General features: G+C 42.8%; 1 protein-coding gene across 1 annotated transcript; it reads right to left on the bottom strand.

The window, feature by feature from the left end:
* Nucleotides 1-646: 646 nt before the first annotated feature.
* Nucleotides 647-13518, bottom strand: LOC129095353 (pericentriolar material 1 protein-like). The gene is given in 29 exon segments (XM_054603764.1): nucleotides 647-1084; nucleotides 1262-1385; nucleotides 1493-1585; nucleotides 1756-1964; nucleotides 2121-2187; nucleotides 2276-2424; nucleotides 2926-3070; nucleotides 3161-3220; nucleotides 3336-3539; nucleotides 3646-3780; nucleotides 3980-4077; nucleotides 4199-4366; nucleotides 4727-4856; nucleotides 5590-5669; nucleotides 5672-5711; nucleotides 6893-6978; nucleotides 6981-7064; nucleotides 7252-7308; nucleotides 7546-7707; nucleotides 7824-7865; nucleotides 7868-8133; nucleotides 8225-8411; nucleotides 8875-9089; nucleotides 9185-9330; nucleotides 9541-9814; nucleotides 9912-10139; nucleotides 10716-10894; nucleotides 10994-11164; nucleotides 13402-13518. Coding segments are annotated over 29 exon segments (3942 nt in total). The 3' UTR covers nucleotides 647-1058.
* Nucleotides 13519-13617: the final 99 nt, after the last annotated feature.

Below are 13617 nucleotides of genomic sequence, written 5' to 3' on the forward strand. Positions count from 1 at the left end.
TTTGAACATACTATACCATGACTTTTTTTAACATGCTATATCATGACTTTTTTTCCGACATACTATACTATGACTTTTTAACTTTTTTAACAGACTATACCATGACTTTTATTTCAACGTACTATACTATGATTTTTTTTTCGACATACTACACTGACTTTTCTTTTTTTACACACTACACTATGACTTTTTTATGACTTTTTTAACATACTATACCATGACTTTTTTCTCGACATACCATACTATGACTTTTATTAAAATGCCATATCATGACTATTTTTTCGACATACTATACTATGACCTTTTTTAACATGATATATTATGACTTTTTTGACATAATATTCAGTCACTTTTGATGTACAAAACGTGTCAACACACAAACATTTTTTTTTAAAGTTGAGGCATTTTATTATTTAAAACTTATTACTGTAGTCAATATTTTAATCACATGGAAAATCAATGGAGACAAATCATTAACAGAACAGTATATAAAGATGTGTCTGAAGGGATAAAAGTTAAATCTGAGCTTTTAGCTCTGATATAATGGAAAAAAAGTGTTCAAGCTCGAGAAACAATTAGCTAAAGTCAGTCAGGCTACACTGAACTTCCAACCTACTGGAATCTCCTTATAATTAGGAATCGAGTGGAGAATAGATGAGCTGTGTAACAATAAGGCCAAGACAAAAAAACAATAATAATAAAATCACAACTCATGTTAAACTGATCCCAGAACCAAGAAGGAGACTAAGGCAAATCTGACCAGGATTTCAGGACTATAAAGACTCAGACAGGCTTAACTGTCGTTAATCAGCAGCATAAAGACCTCCCCAGATTACCCAATCACATTAAACATTCAGGAATAGAAATGAATGTCGATTATGTGTCAATGTTTAGTTGTATCTGTGTTTCAAGTCACAGCTAAATGTGACCAATAATATGAGCCTTTGCTCCTTTAAACTAGCAGATAAAGAATCAACAATCATACATCCAGAGCAGATTGAGGGTGCAAGCATAGCGTTGCTAATAAACAGTAGATTTTGAGACATTGGTATAAATCTTTACACACTCTGGGCACCGACAGTGTCTGAAAAAGAAACAAAGGGGAAAAACACGAATTACTCCAAAAGAGATGGACTATAAGTTAATGTTCAGACAAAAATAGCGAATCATTCCTGTATAGATGTACACATGATAACAAGAAAGAGTTTCTTAGCTTTTGTAGAATATTTGACAACTACACAAACAAAACTGGAATCCATACCTGGTTCTTTCAGTGCTTGTGCATTTCCCACCAGCCCAGTCAGCGATTCAGCGTTTCCATTGAGGATCTCTACAGACAGGTTGTTATTCTGCTGCTCCTCCACTATTCTCATCTGTAGTTCCTCCTAATGTTACAGCACAGAAGATGTCATTAGATACAAATGTTTTTACACCTTGACTTCTGATGAACAGTTTTTATAATAAAATGTTTCATTTGTTAGCTGTTACAAACCTCACACATGACTGTAAGCTGCAACGGCAAATCTTCCACCTTAACAAAGTCTTCCTCATCAGATTTCTGACTGGTGTTACCTGAGCCCATCTCCTGCATCAATGATATGATATAATCAGTACACAACAGCCACAATAAAGGGCAACGTATCTAGTGTCATACTATTGAGTAATGGTGCTTTCATTCCAGTGACCATATGTACACCATGAATTTCCTGAGCACATTTTTTAAATAAAACTAAGCATCTTCAGCCTTGAACTTACATCTACGTTGATCATGACTGGAGAGTCTGTGTCAGGGCTGCTAGTGGTGTTTGACTCTTTGAGGACATCCTGATCATGAGAGACTTCATGGGAGTTTCCTTCTGATGCAGCAGCTGCCCCAACGTTACTCTCCTCTTCAGGACTCTGGCACTCCGCCATGTCAGGGTGTTCTACTGGGGAGTCCATTGTCCCAACTGACTTGTTGATTTCTAAAGAAAAATAGATGTTAATATATATCTATATAGATATATATACACACACACATATATATCTATCTTTTTTTATAGATTTCTATCAGACAAAAGCCAGTTTAACATTATTTAGCTTGAAGGGAATCCCACTGAACATATCAAGGAGGGCCTTACCAACATCATCAAAATCTGAATTCCTCTGTTCAGCTTTGGTCGCCCAGGTTTCGCTGTGTGTCGTCCCCTGAAGCACCAAACAATTCCACAGGTTAGATTAAGAACAGTTATGATTATTTATAAAATAATATCTCTGCGACACAAGTAACACTGACCTCCTGCTCCACTTGTCCATCGGCAGAAGCCTGCAAGGATGTTTGGACATCAACAGGTCCAGCTTCAAACTCCTCCATTTCCTCCTCATCATTCTCATCCTCTCCACTGCCGTAGTTTGTCAATGCCTGAGTCTCTGCTTTAGACAGACCTGAAAGAAAGACAACACACAAGAATGATGTGTACATGTGTTACAAATCATGCATGCATGTATATGTGTGTATATACATGAAATTGCATTTAAGCAGAAAAACATTAAAGCTTTTAGCATTCATTTTTAGCAATTTTCTGCAGAACTGTTTTACTACACTACTAATATTACATCCTGATGTATCTTTGGAAAAACTTTTTTATCAACTTTTCATTGACAGTGATGGATGACCACATAAAAAAATGTCTTGAGTTGATGTTGTTATAGAATTCAGTAGGAGAAAATCAGCCCACAGTAATTTTTGGGGCGAGTTCTCGCTAAACTAATGTGCCAATGTTGTCAAGGCATAAACACAATACAAATGTCAGATACAATTAGAAAGATAGGGGGATAAAATAAATAAATAAATAATCTCAGATTATATTGCATGTTGGATTTATTTTGGGGGGTTGTTGCTACACTAAATGATACCAAGGGGCCTTTTTAAATATTTTCACTTACTGATTGACAGAGGGATTCCCTGTCCATTCTCTTCATCCTCCTCTTCCTCTTCCACCTCTGAAGCTTCACTGCTCCTGTTGTTCTTCATCTCTGTGTGCATGTAGAGCTCCTGGAGGTTACCTTCCTGCTCAGCCTCATCTTGGTCCTGGAAGAAACAAGAGGGTCATTATTGTAACAGATTACTGGAGATCTAAGTGGTATTGACAATTTCATTATCAGTGTTAAAACCACTGACCTTGTCTTCATCCGTGTAGGCTGGAGAAGTTGATTTAACGCCACCAGCTACTGTGTTTTCCTAATAGGGGGAATTAATGAACATAAAGGGTTGAATTAGTCGCAATCAAACAAACTTCTGCTCTACAGTGAGCAGTGATTCATATTAACAAAAATGGGAGAGACATTTTTTTTACCTTGAGACCTGGCTTTGCTCTACTGGGTTGCTGCGTCTTCTTCTTATTTTTGTTTTTGGCTGCCAAGGCAATGCTGCTGCTGTTGTCCAAATCCTGCATGAGCCTAAAGAAGGCGAGTTCGTTGAAGAGGATCTCTGAGATCTCCACCAGAAGATCCTCCCAGCAGTCCTTCAGAGTACGGCCCACAAATTTACTAAGAGAGTCCTGGAGCAAGAAAAGAGTGAAAATATCAAAAAAGGCTGTTCTCTATTTCATATGCTTAAACCTGTGTCACCTGCAGCTGAATAAACTGGTGTTGTTTCTGTCATACCGGCAGTATGCCTCCCAGCTGTCTGTGGAAAAAGCGGACAAACTCCTTGCTTTCATCATTCTGTTGGGCGAGAGTGAGGACCATGCGCCGCACAGATGTCAACAGCTGGAGGGTGCACACTTCATCCATGTTCTCCTAATAAAAGAAAAACATGAACATCACAGGGTGATTTAACTCTGAAACAACTGTTCATATTCATGACATTCAATTTGAGCCTTAAAACCTTTAGATGAATAACAAGCACCCTTTTCCATTTAATAGTTCAGTTCAAGTATAAGAAATTAATATTTGATAATTTCCAATACATCCTCTGCAGCTCCCTGTGTTGTCCTACCTTCAGGAAAGGAATGACTTCTGTCATGATGGCTTTGATCTGACGGTCCAACTGCTGGGTGTCAATCTGAGGACAGTGCACATCACCAGCTGCTCCTCCTGCACACAGACAGACACAAATAATGTATTCAAAAATCGAACAGCAACAAGAAAGACAATGATTGTGTTGCTACAGGTCTTAGCACGTGGTGTACTCAGGCAGGCTTATATGATTGGGTACCTTCCACTGGGTGAGCAGGGTTAGCAGAAGGATGTTCAGCAAAAGAAACTTCAGAGTCACCTGCAGCTGCAGAGCTGGCGTTGCAGGGGTTAAACTCAGCTTTAAGCTTCATGCGCTCATACTCCCTAATCCTGGCCAGAGCTTTGTCTAAATGAATCACTGTGTTGCCTATCAGAGCGTCAAAGAAAGGAGAGTGAAAAAGAGACAAGGGGATACAAAAAGTTCAAAATCAATGAAGAGAGAGGAGTGTAATGGATATTAATGCATCTATAACCAATTTCAGACTTCAGGATCACACAAAGTATGCCAGCTCCTAATTACTGTCACTCCTAATCTATGTCACTGAAGTTCCCAAAATCTGAGAGTCCCTTTTTTTCAACTGCCATATAGTCCTCTTCTGCTCTATTTGATTTAAATAAAAGCAAAAAGCAAAGCACCTCAGCTGAATCCCAGGATGTGAAAACAGGTTCAGATATACAGTTTTACAAGCTTCAGTCCCAAATTTTTCTACATGCACAGCAACTATACCCAGGTCATCGTTAGCAAACGGTTCCAGGTTGGAGGAGGTCGACATGGTGCTGTCATTGCCAACAGATTCTGCATCATCCCTCCTCTTCATTGTGTCCTGTGAGAGCCTCAAGTTTTTCTCCACCACTTCCTGAAAAAGGTAAAGATCCTGTTATAAGGCACCCTCGTTGAATATCTGATTTTCCAAAACCAAAACTGTTTTTACCCCAGATTTTTTTGATTATAGAAGATCGATGATTCCTCACAGATCCACTTTAAAATTCTCCTAACATCCCTCTAAAATTTCCAGCATGCAGTATTAACAGGAATGGTGGCTTCTCTTGCCATTCTCCTAGCTTGGAGAATTACAAATTTCATCCATCATTCTTGAACAAAGGCATTATTTAGACAGAAAAAAGGCCTGGCACCCAATTAGTGTAACACTGGGGACCTTGGCCCAGAACAAAGAACACATGTCTGATCTGGCAAAAGAGACGTGGAGAGATGATGGTCATTTCTTTTACAGACTGGTTTCTGAAGTCTTGCTGTCAAGTTAAATTCAAAGACAATGACGATGGTGGGAGGGGAAATTAAAATCAGAGAATAAAGAGAGACATGGAAGGATGAAAAGAGAACAGGCGGGGGAAGGATGAAAGGAGACAAGGCTGAAATAGAAACTAATGAAAGATGTATTGAAATGTAGAAGAGGAAGCAAGTAAAAGTGATTTAAAAAAGGGTAGGAGGAGGTTTGACAATTTAGGATTTAGAGGAATACTTCAGTACTGGTAGATACCTCACTATGGAGTGACACCCAAATTAAAATGAAAGAGAACAATAGAAAAGTGTGAGAATGCCACACTGGGAAGCCATAATGTGTCTCTTACTGCATCACTGGTTGCCAAACTCTCACTGGGTGTGAGCTCAGACTGAGAGCCTGCAGCCCACACCACCGGACCAAGTGGTCCTCAGCTGCACTCTTCTCTGCCAAGTGTCTGGTCACTATATCCTGGAAGAAACACAGGGAGATACCATTGTAAATTCTCAGGGAGACTGTGTGTGTGTGTGTATATATCTATATATATATCGATAGATAGATAGATAGATAGATAGATAGATAGATAGATAGATAGATAGATAGATAGATAGATAGATAGATAGATAGATAGATAGATAGATATAGATAGATATAGATATATATATATATATATATAGATATATATATATATATATAGATATATAAGGCCAGGCTCAGATTATAGGAGATTTGGAATTCTGGCTGATTTAAAAATCTCATTAAATTACACGAATAAGACATACTCATAAACACACTCAATATACACAAAATGACTAGTAGAATGAAAGAGGAAACTTATTTATCTCTCTCTCTCTCATCTTCATGATTTCTCCAACTCTCCTGATGTCTTCTTTATTTGTACGGTCTAAGAACATGTTTCCCTCAGACATTCAAGGCAGCATTGAGAGTCCACTTGGCCGTCTGACCCTCTGCCTCCGCCGTACCCCTATTCTCTGTCCTCTTGACTGCATACGAGAAAATGCAATGATAATCTATTAAACCTGTGCCGGAGACATTGGGGGGCAATGCTTGACCAAAGGAGCATTAAGTAGAAGGAAAATACTGCACCATTGTTCTTTCCGTTGGTCAATGGCTCAATGGCTTTCTGCTGCCTCAAGTTAGCGATACACTAACAATGCACCGGACTACACCTCATCTTAAGACCAACACGCCCATGGGCGCACAGATGCTACTGACACAATGGGGGCATTAACTGTGAAAATAACAGAGTTTAAGATTGGGCCCATAGTCTCCACCAGCCTCACGACTGAAATGTCAAAAGTTCTCTTTTTCCTCCTCCTAATTGTCTCTCATTGTCTCCTGCAGGTCTGGTCTGCCCAGAAAGGAGAAGCATTTGGTCCAAACTTTCTCAAATATAACGTCTCAAAAGGTTTAAAGTGGTCAAGACAGCGCTAATTATGTCTGAAAATAGTTAAGAGATAAATCTTATCAATAACCAGTCACATGATCAGATAATCTGCCAAACAACTATTCTGATCCTAGACAAGAACTCATCCCATAGTCTGTCAGCCTGAATATCATGTAATCTGAGCCCGGAATAGAAGATATATCTATACATGCTACAAACAGCAGTTACATGTGTCTCTACGTACCTGGAGGGAATACAGGGCCCTTTGCCGTAAGTAGTCCGTGTTGAGCAATTGCAGCTCATGGAAGAGCTCAATGAGAAAGTGGGGCGGGACTCATTCTGGGATATCAAAGTAGCCACCTCAGAGTAGATGGTCTCCCTTAGTGCCTCGAACAGTGAGAACTCGCTGCTTGCATCTACAGGTTCAAGATAGGCCGTGATGAGATTTGAGCGGATACTTGCATAACCTCATCAATGAGTAAAAAACAAAAAGTCTGTCCTCAAACTTTGCTTTGGTTTAGGTTTAGCCACAAATAGAGCATGCATGGAATGTTGAGGTGATACAATAAGCACATGATGCTTTGCGTTGCTTTGTCAGTTTACCTGGTGCTTCTGTGCATGCAATTCTGTTAGAGAGGAAGGGTGTTCTCCAAGCATAGGCTGTGAGTAAGATAAATTAAAGTGACACAAAGTAAATTAACCCAAAATTAAACATGAAACACAAGGTCATGAAAAATGTGCAAAAAAAATACCAAAGGACAAGATGTACAGAAATAAAGAAAACACTGACGTAAATTAAGTGATATAACTGATGTAGATAATAAATGTAAACAAGACACAGACAAAAGAGGGGTGAAGTGGGTGGATAACTTTCACAACAAGCAGCTTGACCCCCACCAGAAGAGATGTCATTGCGTTTGTTTCCATGCCTAGTTTTGCTGTCAAGTTTCTCTTGGGTCAGCTTGTCCAACAGACTCTTATTCTGATCCTTCTGGTGGGACAGGGCTGCCCTCTTCTGGACAAAGTCTGCAGTGCTGCTAACGCTGTCACTCTCATGGCCTGAAATAAATACATGAAATTCTTTTAAGAAAAACTCTGATGAAATTTTCATCATTAAGTCTTTGCTAATTTGGTTACAGCAAATATTTACAGATGATTTATCTTCATTTTTCTACCTTCACTGTTCTTGTTGTGCCCTTTGCTCCTCCTCCTCCTCTCTTAGAATTGGGCGTCTTGCTTCGTGAGGCCAGGTTGGCTTGTGCAGAGGCCTTGCGCCCGGCCTTAAAAGTCTTGGTGATGGTGGTGGGATCAACAGGATCCGGCATGCTGCTGAAGCTTTCCTGTGATGCCCTGTCAAATTCTTGTGGTCTGGGGTGGCGGCTGGCAAAAGTGGGGGAGGAGGAGGGAGACTCTTTGGGCTCCGTTTGGGATCGGTGATGCTGGACGGTGTTGTTCGCATAGGAGGTTTTAAGCCAGCCAGACGGTCTAAAGGGGTCACATGGGAAATAAATATATGAACAGTAATGTCTACATGAATATATATAAATCTCCTCTCAGGCAAAAATGATGGATGTACCCTCTATCTGTAGTGGTGGTGGTGGTGAGAGGAAAGCGTTGCAGTGGAGGAGGGAAACTCATGTACTCTGTTTTAATTGATGTGTTGGGGTCTAACTGCTGCTTCGGGTGGTCAGCGGTTGCCTGACCTGCTGCACCCTGGGGGAACTCGCCCATGGTAGAAGGGAAGAGTGGAAATAAATTAAAGCCTGCAGAGTAAAAAGAAAGACAAATTACTTAATTTGCTCATGTTTAATGGTAATGGTCCAAAAAAAATCAATTAAATCATTGTTGGCCGAGTGAGTCACTTTGAAAAATATCACTGACTTCAAATTCAAATGTACTAATTGAAAATGATTACTCCTACCAGTAACCAGAATATTCAAACAGTGTTCAATAACTACATGAAGATAAAACATTTTTATTGCAAATAGGCATTGCTAAAATTTTCATAAATGCCATGACCTATTGAAGGTCAAACTTTCATTGATTTTAAAACAGTGAAGAGGCTTTTTAGCACATTAACACAAAAAAATCTTTAGTTGCTGTAAAATAATCACTGTGAACCTCATCTTTTGAGCCTCATGTAGATGATTTAGCTTTCTGTTGCTTCTGATGCATACCATTCAAGACATGCTTTGTGTGAGAATTAAATAAATATCCATGTCATACCAGGAGGGAATGGGGATACGGCAGCAGTTGACATGTTGTTTGTTGAAGGATGCAGGGTAGAGGAGAAGGGGCAGAAGACTCCAGGGGAGGCCGAGGTGCCAGAGCTGGATTCCTGGGATGAGCCAGGCTTCTGTGTCGACCAACCTGCTGCTGAAGAGGAAGCCTGCTGATTCTGCTGTTGCTGGCGAAGGAGGTCATTAAGGACCTGCTTTAGCCTGAAGGAAAAGTATGACAGAATATAAAAACTATTTAAAAAATGAACTTTTTGATAGAAATCAAGAAGTGTACTGTTGTATACTACTGTTTTCACCTTTGTACATTGTTTTGCTGCCAAGCCAGCTGGGTGTAACACTGGTTGAGCTGGTGCATGACCAGGTGGACCTGTGGTGATGACAAGTTGTTGGGTAACGCACTGTACTGACCCGTCAGCAGGGTTTGCAACATATAAGAGAGTGTCTGTGGAAGGAGGGGAGAGAATATTTTTATAACTGTTAACACCTAAACAATGACTTGATAGAAAGCTGAGTCTTTGTTAAGATTCTCTAAGAGAACAGTTGACTTCATTGACAATTCCACTATAACTAAGTGTACAAATGTAGTGCGAGCTTGTGTCTATTACTACGGCCAATGCCCGTGTATGTGCATGTATTTGTCCTGTCCACCAACCTGCTGGTCCTGCATGAGTGTGTGACACATGCTGGTGCTGAAGTCCAGCTGCCTCTGCAGCTGGCCGATCTGTTCCTGCCACTGACCCGAGCCCTCGGCGAAGGAGAGCTCGGAGGCCCAGCGCAGGTTCTCTTGTCGCCGTGTAGCTCCATGCTGGCTCGTCGCAGACTGGTTCATACTTCTGGACTGCTGTTGCTCCTTGGCCTTAGTCTTGTTATGAAGATTTGGATTCCCACTAGTTTCACATGAGAAGGCTGGGGGAGGCTTCAGGTTGCTAAAAAAACACAAAAATGAAGTGTGAGCATCATTTTAAAAAGACAGATTATAGATATCAGTGCAATAGAATTCCTTCCGCCTCCACTTCGTCTGACCTTCCTTGGTTCTTCCTGTTGCTGTTGGAGCACTGGTTCCTGCTGGAGGAGTAGATGTGGATGCCGTCATCAGAGCTGCTTTCTACACATTCATCATGCTCCTCTTCCTCCTCTGCACCCATCTCGGATTGATATTCATCATCATCATCATCATCATCATCATCATCATCATCTCCATCATCATCATCATCAAGGTGGCAGGGAGTGGAACCCCAGGTAGCCATTGTCCTAAAGACACATTGGAAAAATGGTACAAATTATGTTTTCTATGAAATAAGCATCAGTTTTAATCCCTACCCAGCTAAAAAAATAAAATAACACAAAGAGTGATCTCAACAGCTATTACAATATGTTTGAGCAAAGCATAAGAGGTCATGTTGTGCAATGTGGCTGCTGTGGGGTACGGCTGTTCATTCTCAAGAATCTCCCATTTCCCTGAATATGTTTATAACTAGGGCTGCACAATTTCCGTTCTAAATTGAAAAATATATCAAAATAATCTTTCCATTTTCAACCTCGTATTTTGTTCTCCTTCCCTGCCTACTTAATTGCGTCTGAAGAAAAAATAGTAAAACACTTAAAAGACAACATAGTGTAGTTTGCGGTAGCCTGCCAGCAGCTGCACTTTTCGAGACACAATAGTACAGTTGTGAGTGCTGACAATCAAATCAAATCTTGACCTTACAATCAAAACTCATTAAATTGCGGATTTGGAGAATCGTGACCCCTCTAAAGATAACTAAACTAACTGACTTCTATCTTGGACTTGTTGAAACAGGCCCCCTAGAGCAGCATCTCTCTTACCTTTCATCCCTACTGACAGTCTGTGAAGGTGTAGCAAGGCCTTCTGAGTCTACCATCCGCCTAGGAGAGTCACTGAGACCACTACGCCTCTGATGTTCGGCCATCAGGGACTCCAGGTGCTTTCTGCGCTGTCGCAGTTCTTCCCACAAGATCTGGTGGCGACGCATCTCAGACCATAGCTGCTGACAACACAAGAACAGAAGGGAACAGTTAACTGTAATCTGTACTGTTGTAGTGGTAGCCATGGGTCTTTGTGTGTGCAAGGTGGAGTCTGTTACCTCATTGTCAGTGACTGAAGAAGAAGCTGCTTCCGGAGCAGTGGGTTTTAACGCTGCTGAGTTAGTTTGGGGTCCAGAGGAGGAGGAAGCCAGGACAGTGGCCGGAGTTGAAACTGCAACTGGAACCTTCCTCAGCAAGCCCTGCTGACTCACTGTGCTGGACACAGATGACTAGAAAGGAGACCACAAAAAGTAAAAATGGTATATCTTCTAAATAAAATCTGCAGCTCTTTAAAAAGTGCCAGATAATTAGGTACACATAGCTAAATGTAATCCAGTCTAATACAATAGCTGTATAATAAACCCTATATTCATGGAAGGTTTTAGTTTTTGTTGAAACTGTTCTATAGAAATTATTATGGTGAGCAAGTGGTGTCAGGGGGGCTTTGGAACTGCCAGTCGGCAGTGCCTAAAGCTGAGTTCATCTCAGGCTACGCATCCTTGCTCTCCCTCAACTTTCTTGCTCTAACTGAGACCTGGATCACACCAGAAAACACTACCACACCCGCAGCTCTGTCAGATGTGTACTCCTTCTCTCACACTCCCAGAGTTGCGAGGCGAGGTGGTGGCACTGGCCTGCTAATTTCCCCAAAATGGAAATACTCTCTTGTCTCTGTTCCACAGTTCTTCCCGTCCTCTTTTGAATTTCATGCTGTTACTGTCACTTATCCAGTCAAGCTCACCATTGCTGTTGTGTACCGCCCACCAGGCCCTCTTGGTGAGTTCCTGGAGGAGCTTGACACACTAGTCTCGCACTTCCAAGTTAGAACCACTGCTTTCCTTCCTCTCCTCCTTTGACCTCTATCGCTCCTCTTCTCCTCCTACCCACAAGGCCGGCAACCAGCTGGATCTTATCTTCACTAGACACTGTTCTACTGCTAACCTCTCTGTCACTCCCCTCCAGCTCTCGGACCACTACTTCATGTCCTACTCCCTCTCCCTCTACTCTCCCCCCTTACTTCCTCCACCTACCCACATGGTTTCAACCCGTAGTCACCTCCGCTCCCTCTCCCCCGCTGATCTTTCCTCTTCCGTTACCACTGCCCTCCCTGACCCTGAAACCTTCTCTCTCCTATCCCCCGATACTTCTACTGATCTTCTCCTCTCCACCCTTTCCTCCTCTTTGGACAACCTCTGTCCCTTCACCTCCAGGCCTGCACGCCCAACTCCTCCTGCCCCATGGCTGTCGGACTCAGTGCGTACTGATAGACGGAGCCTAAGAGCGGCTGAGCGTAAATGGAGAACAGGCAAACTCCCGGAGGACCTTCTTAACTTCCAATCTCTCCTTTCCACTTTTTCCTCCTCTCTAGCTACTGCAAAAGCAGCTTTTTTCCGCTCTAAAATCCTAACCTCTGCTTCCAATCCTAAAAAACTCTTTGAAACTTTCTCTTCACCCCCACCCCCTCATCCTACTTCCTCCCTTCTCCCTGATGATTTCGCCAACTTCTTTGACAAGAAGGTAAACGATATCAGATCCTCCTTCTCTCAGCCCCCTCTCCCTGTCCACCCTCTCCCTCTCTACCCTCTCCAGCTCTTCCCCCTCAGCTCCCCCTTCCCTCTCCACACCCCATCTTACCCTATTTTGCTCCCCTCTCCCTAACGAGGTCCTCGACCTTGTTACATCTAACCGCCCCACCACATGCTCCCTTGACCCGATCCCCTCCCCTCTTCTTCAGTCTATTGCCACTGAACTCCTTCCTTTCCTCACTCACCTCATCAACACATCTCTCGTCTCGGGATGCTTTCCCTCGGCTTTCAAGACTGCCAGAGTCACCCCCCTTCTGAAAAAAACCATCACTTGACCCCACTGATGTCAAGAACTTCAGACCGGTTTCTCTTCTACCCTTTCTATCCAAAACACTTGAACGCGCTGTCTCTAAACAACTGTCTTCCTACCTCCACCAGAACAACCTCTTGGACCCCCACCAGTCCGGGTTCAAGGTGGGTCACTCGTCAGAGACGGCCCTCCTTGCGGTGACAGAGTCGCTTCACGCCGCGAGAGCGAACTCTCTCTCCTCTGTCCTGATTCTCCTGGACCTGTCAGCGGCGTTTGACACGGTGAACCACCAGATCCTCCTCTCCACCCTCGAGGGGATGGGCGTCTCAGGGTCTGCACTCTCCCTGTTTGCATCCTACCTGACAGGCCGATCCTACCAGGTGACATGGAGGGGGCCGTTTCGGAACCACGCATGCTGACTACGGGGGTTCCACAAGGTTCAGTTCTGGGCCCCCTTCTCTTCTCGCTCTACACAACATCTCTGGGTTCTGTTATTCGCTCGCATGACTTCTCTTACCATTGTTATGCCGATGACACCCAGCTGGTCTTGTCATTTCCTCCCGGTGACACCCAAGTGGAGGCACGCATTGCTGCGTGCTTGGCTGACATCTCGAAGTGGATGGCGACACACCACCTGAAGCTCAACCTGGGACAAACTGTTCCTCCCCGAGACCTGTCCATCACCATTGTTCCTCCCTGTGAGGAATCTGGGTGTGACCCTGACCAACGCGTTCCGCAAACATTGCATCCGTCACACGCCCTGATTCCTGCTCTACAACATCAGGAGATTCGCCCCTTCCTCACTGAGGAGACGGCGCAGGTGTCATCCAGGCCTGGACTACTGCAA

This window comes from Anoplopoma fimbria, chromosome 9 (assembly GCF_027596085.1).
Source record: "Anoplopoma fimbria isolate UVic2021 breed Golden Eagle Sablefish chromosome 9, Afim_UVic_2022, whole genome shotgun sequence".
NCBI classification, from domain to species: Eukaryota; Metazoa; Chordata; class Actinopteri; order Perciformes; family Anoplopomatidae; genus Anoplopoma; species Anoplopoma fimbria.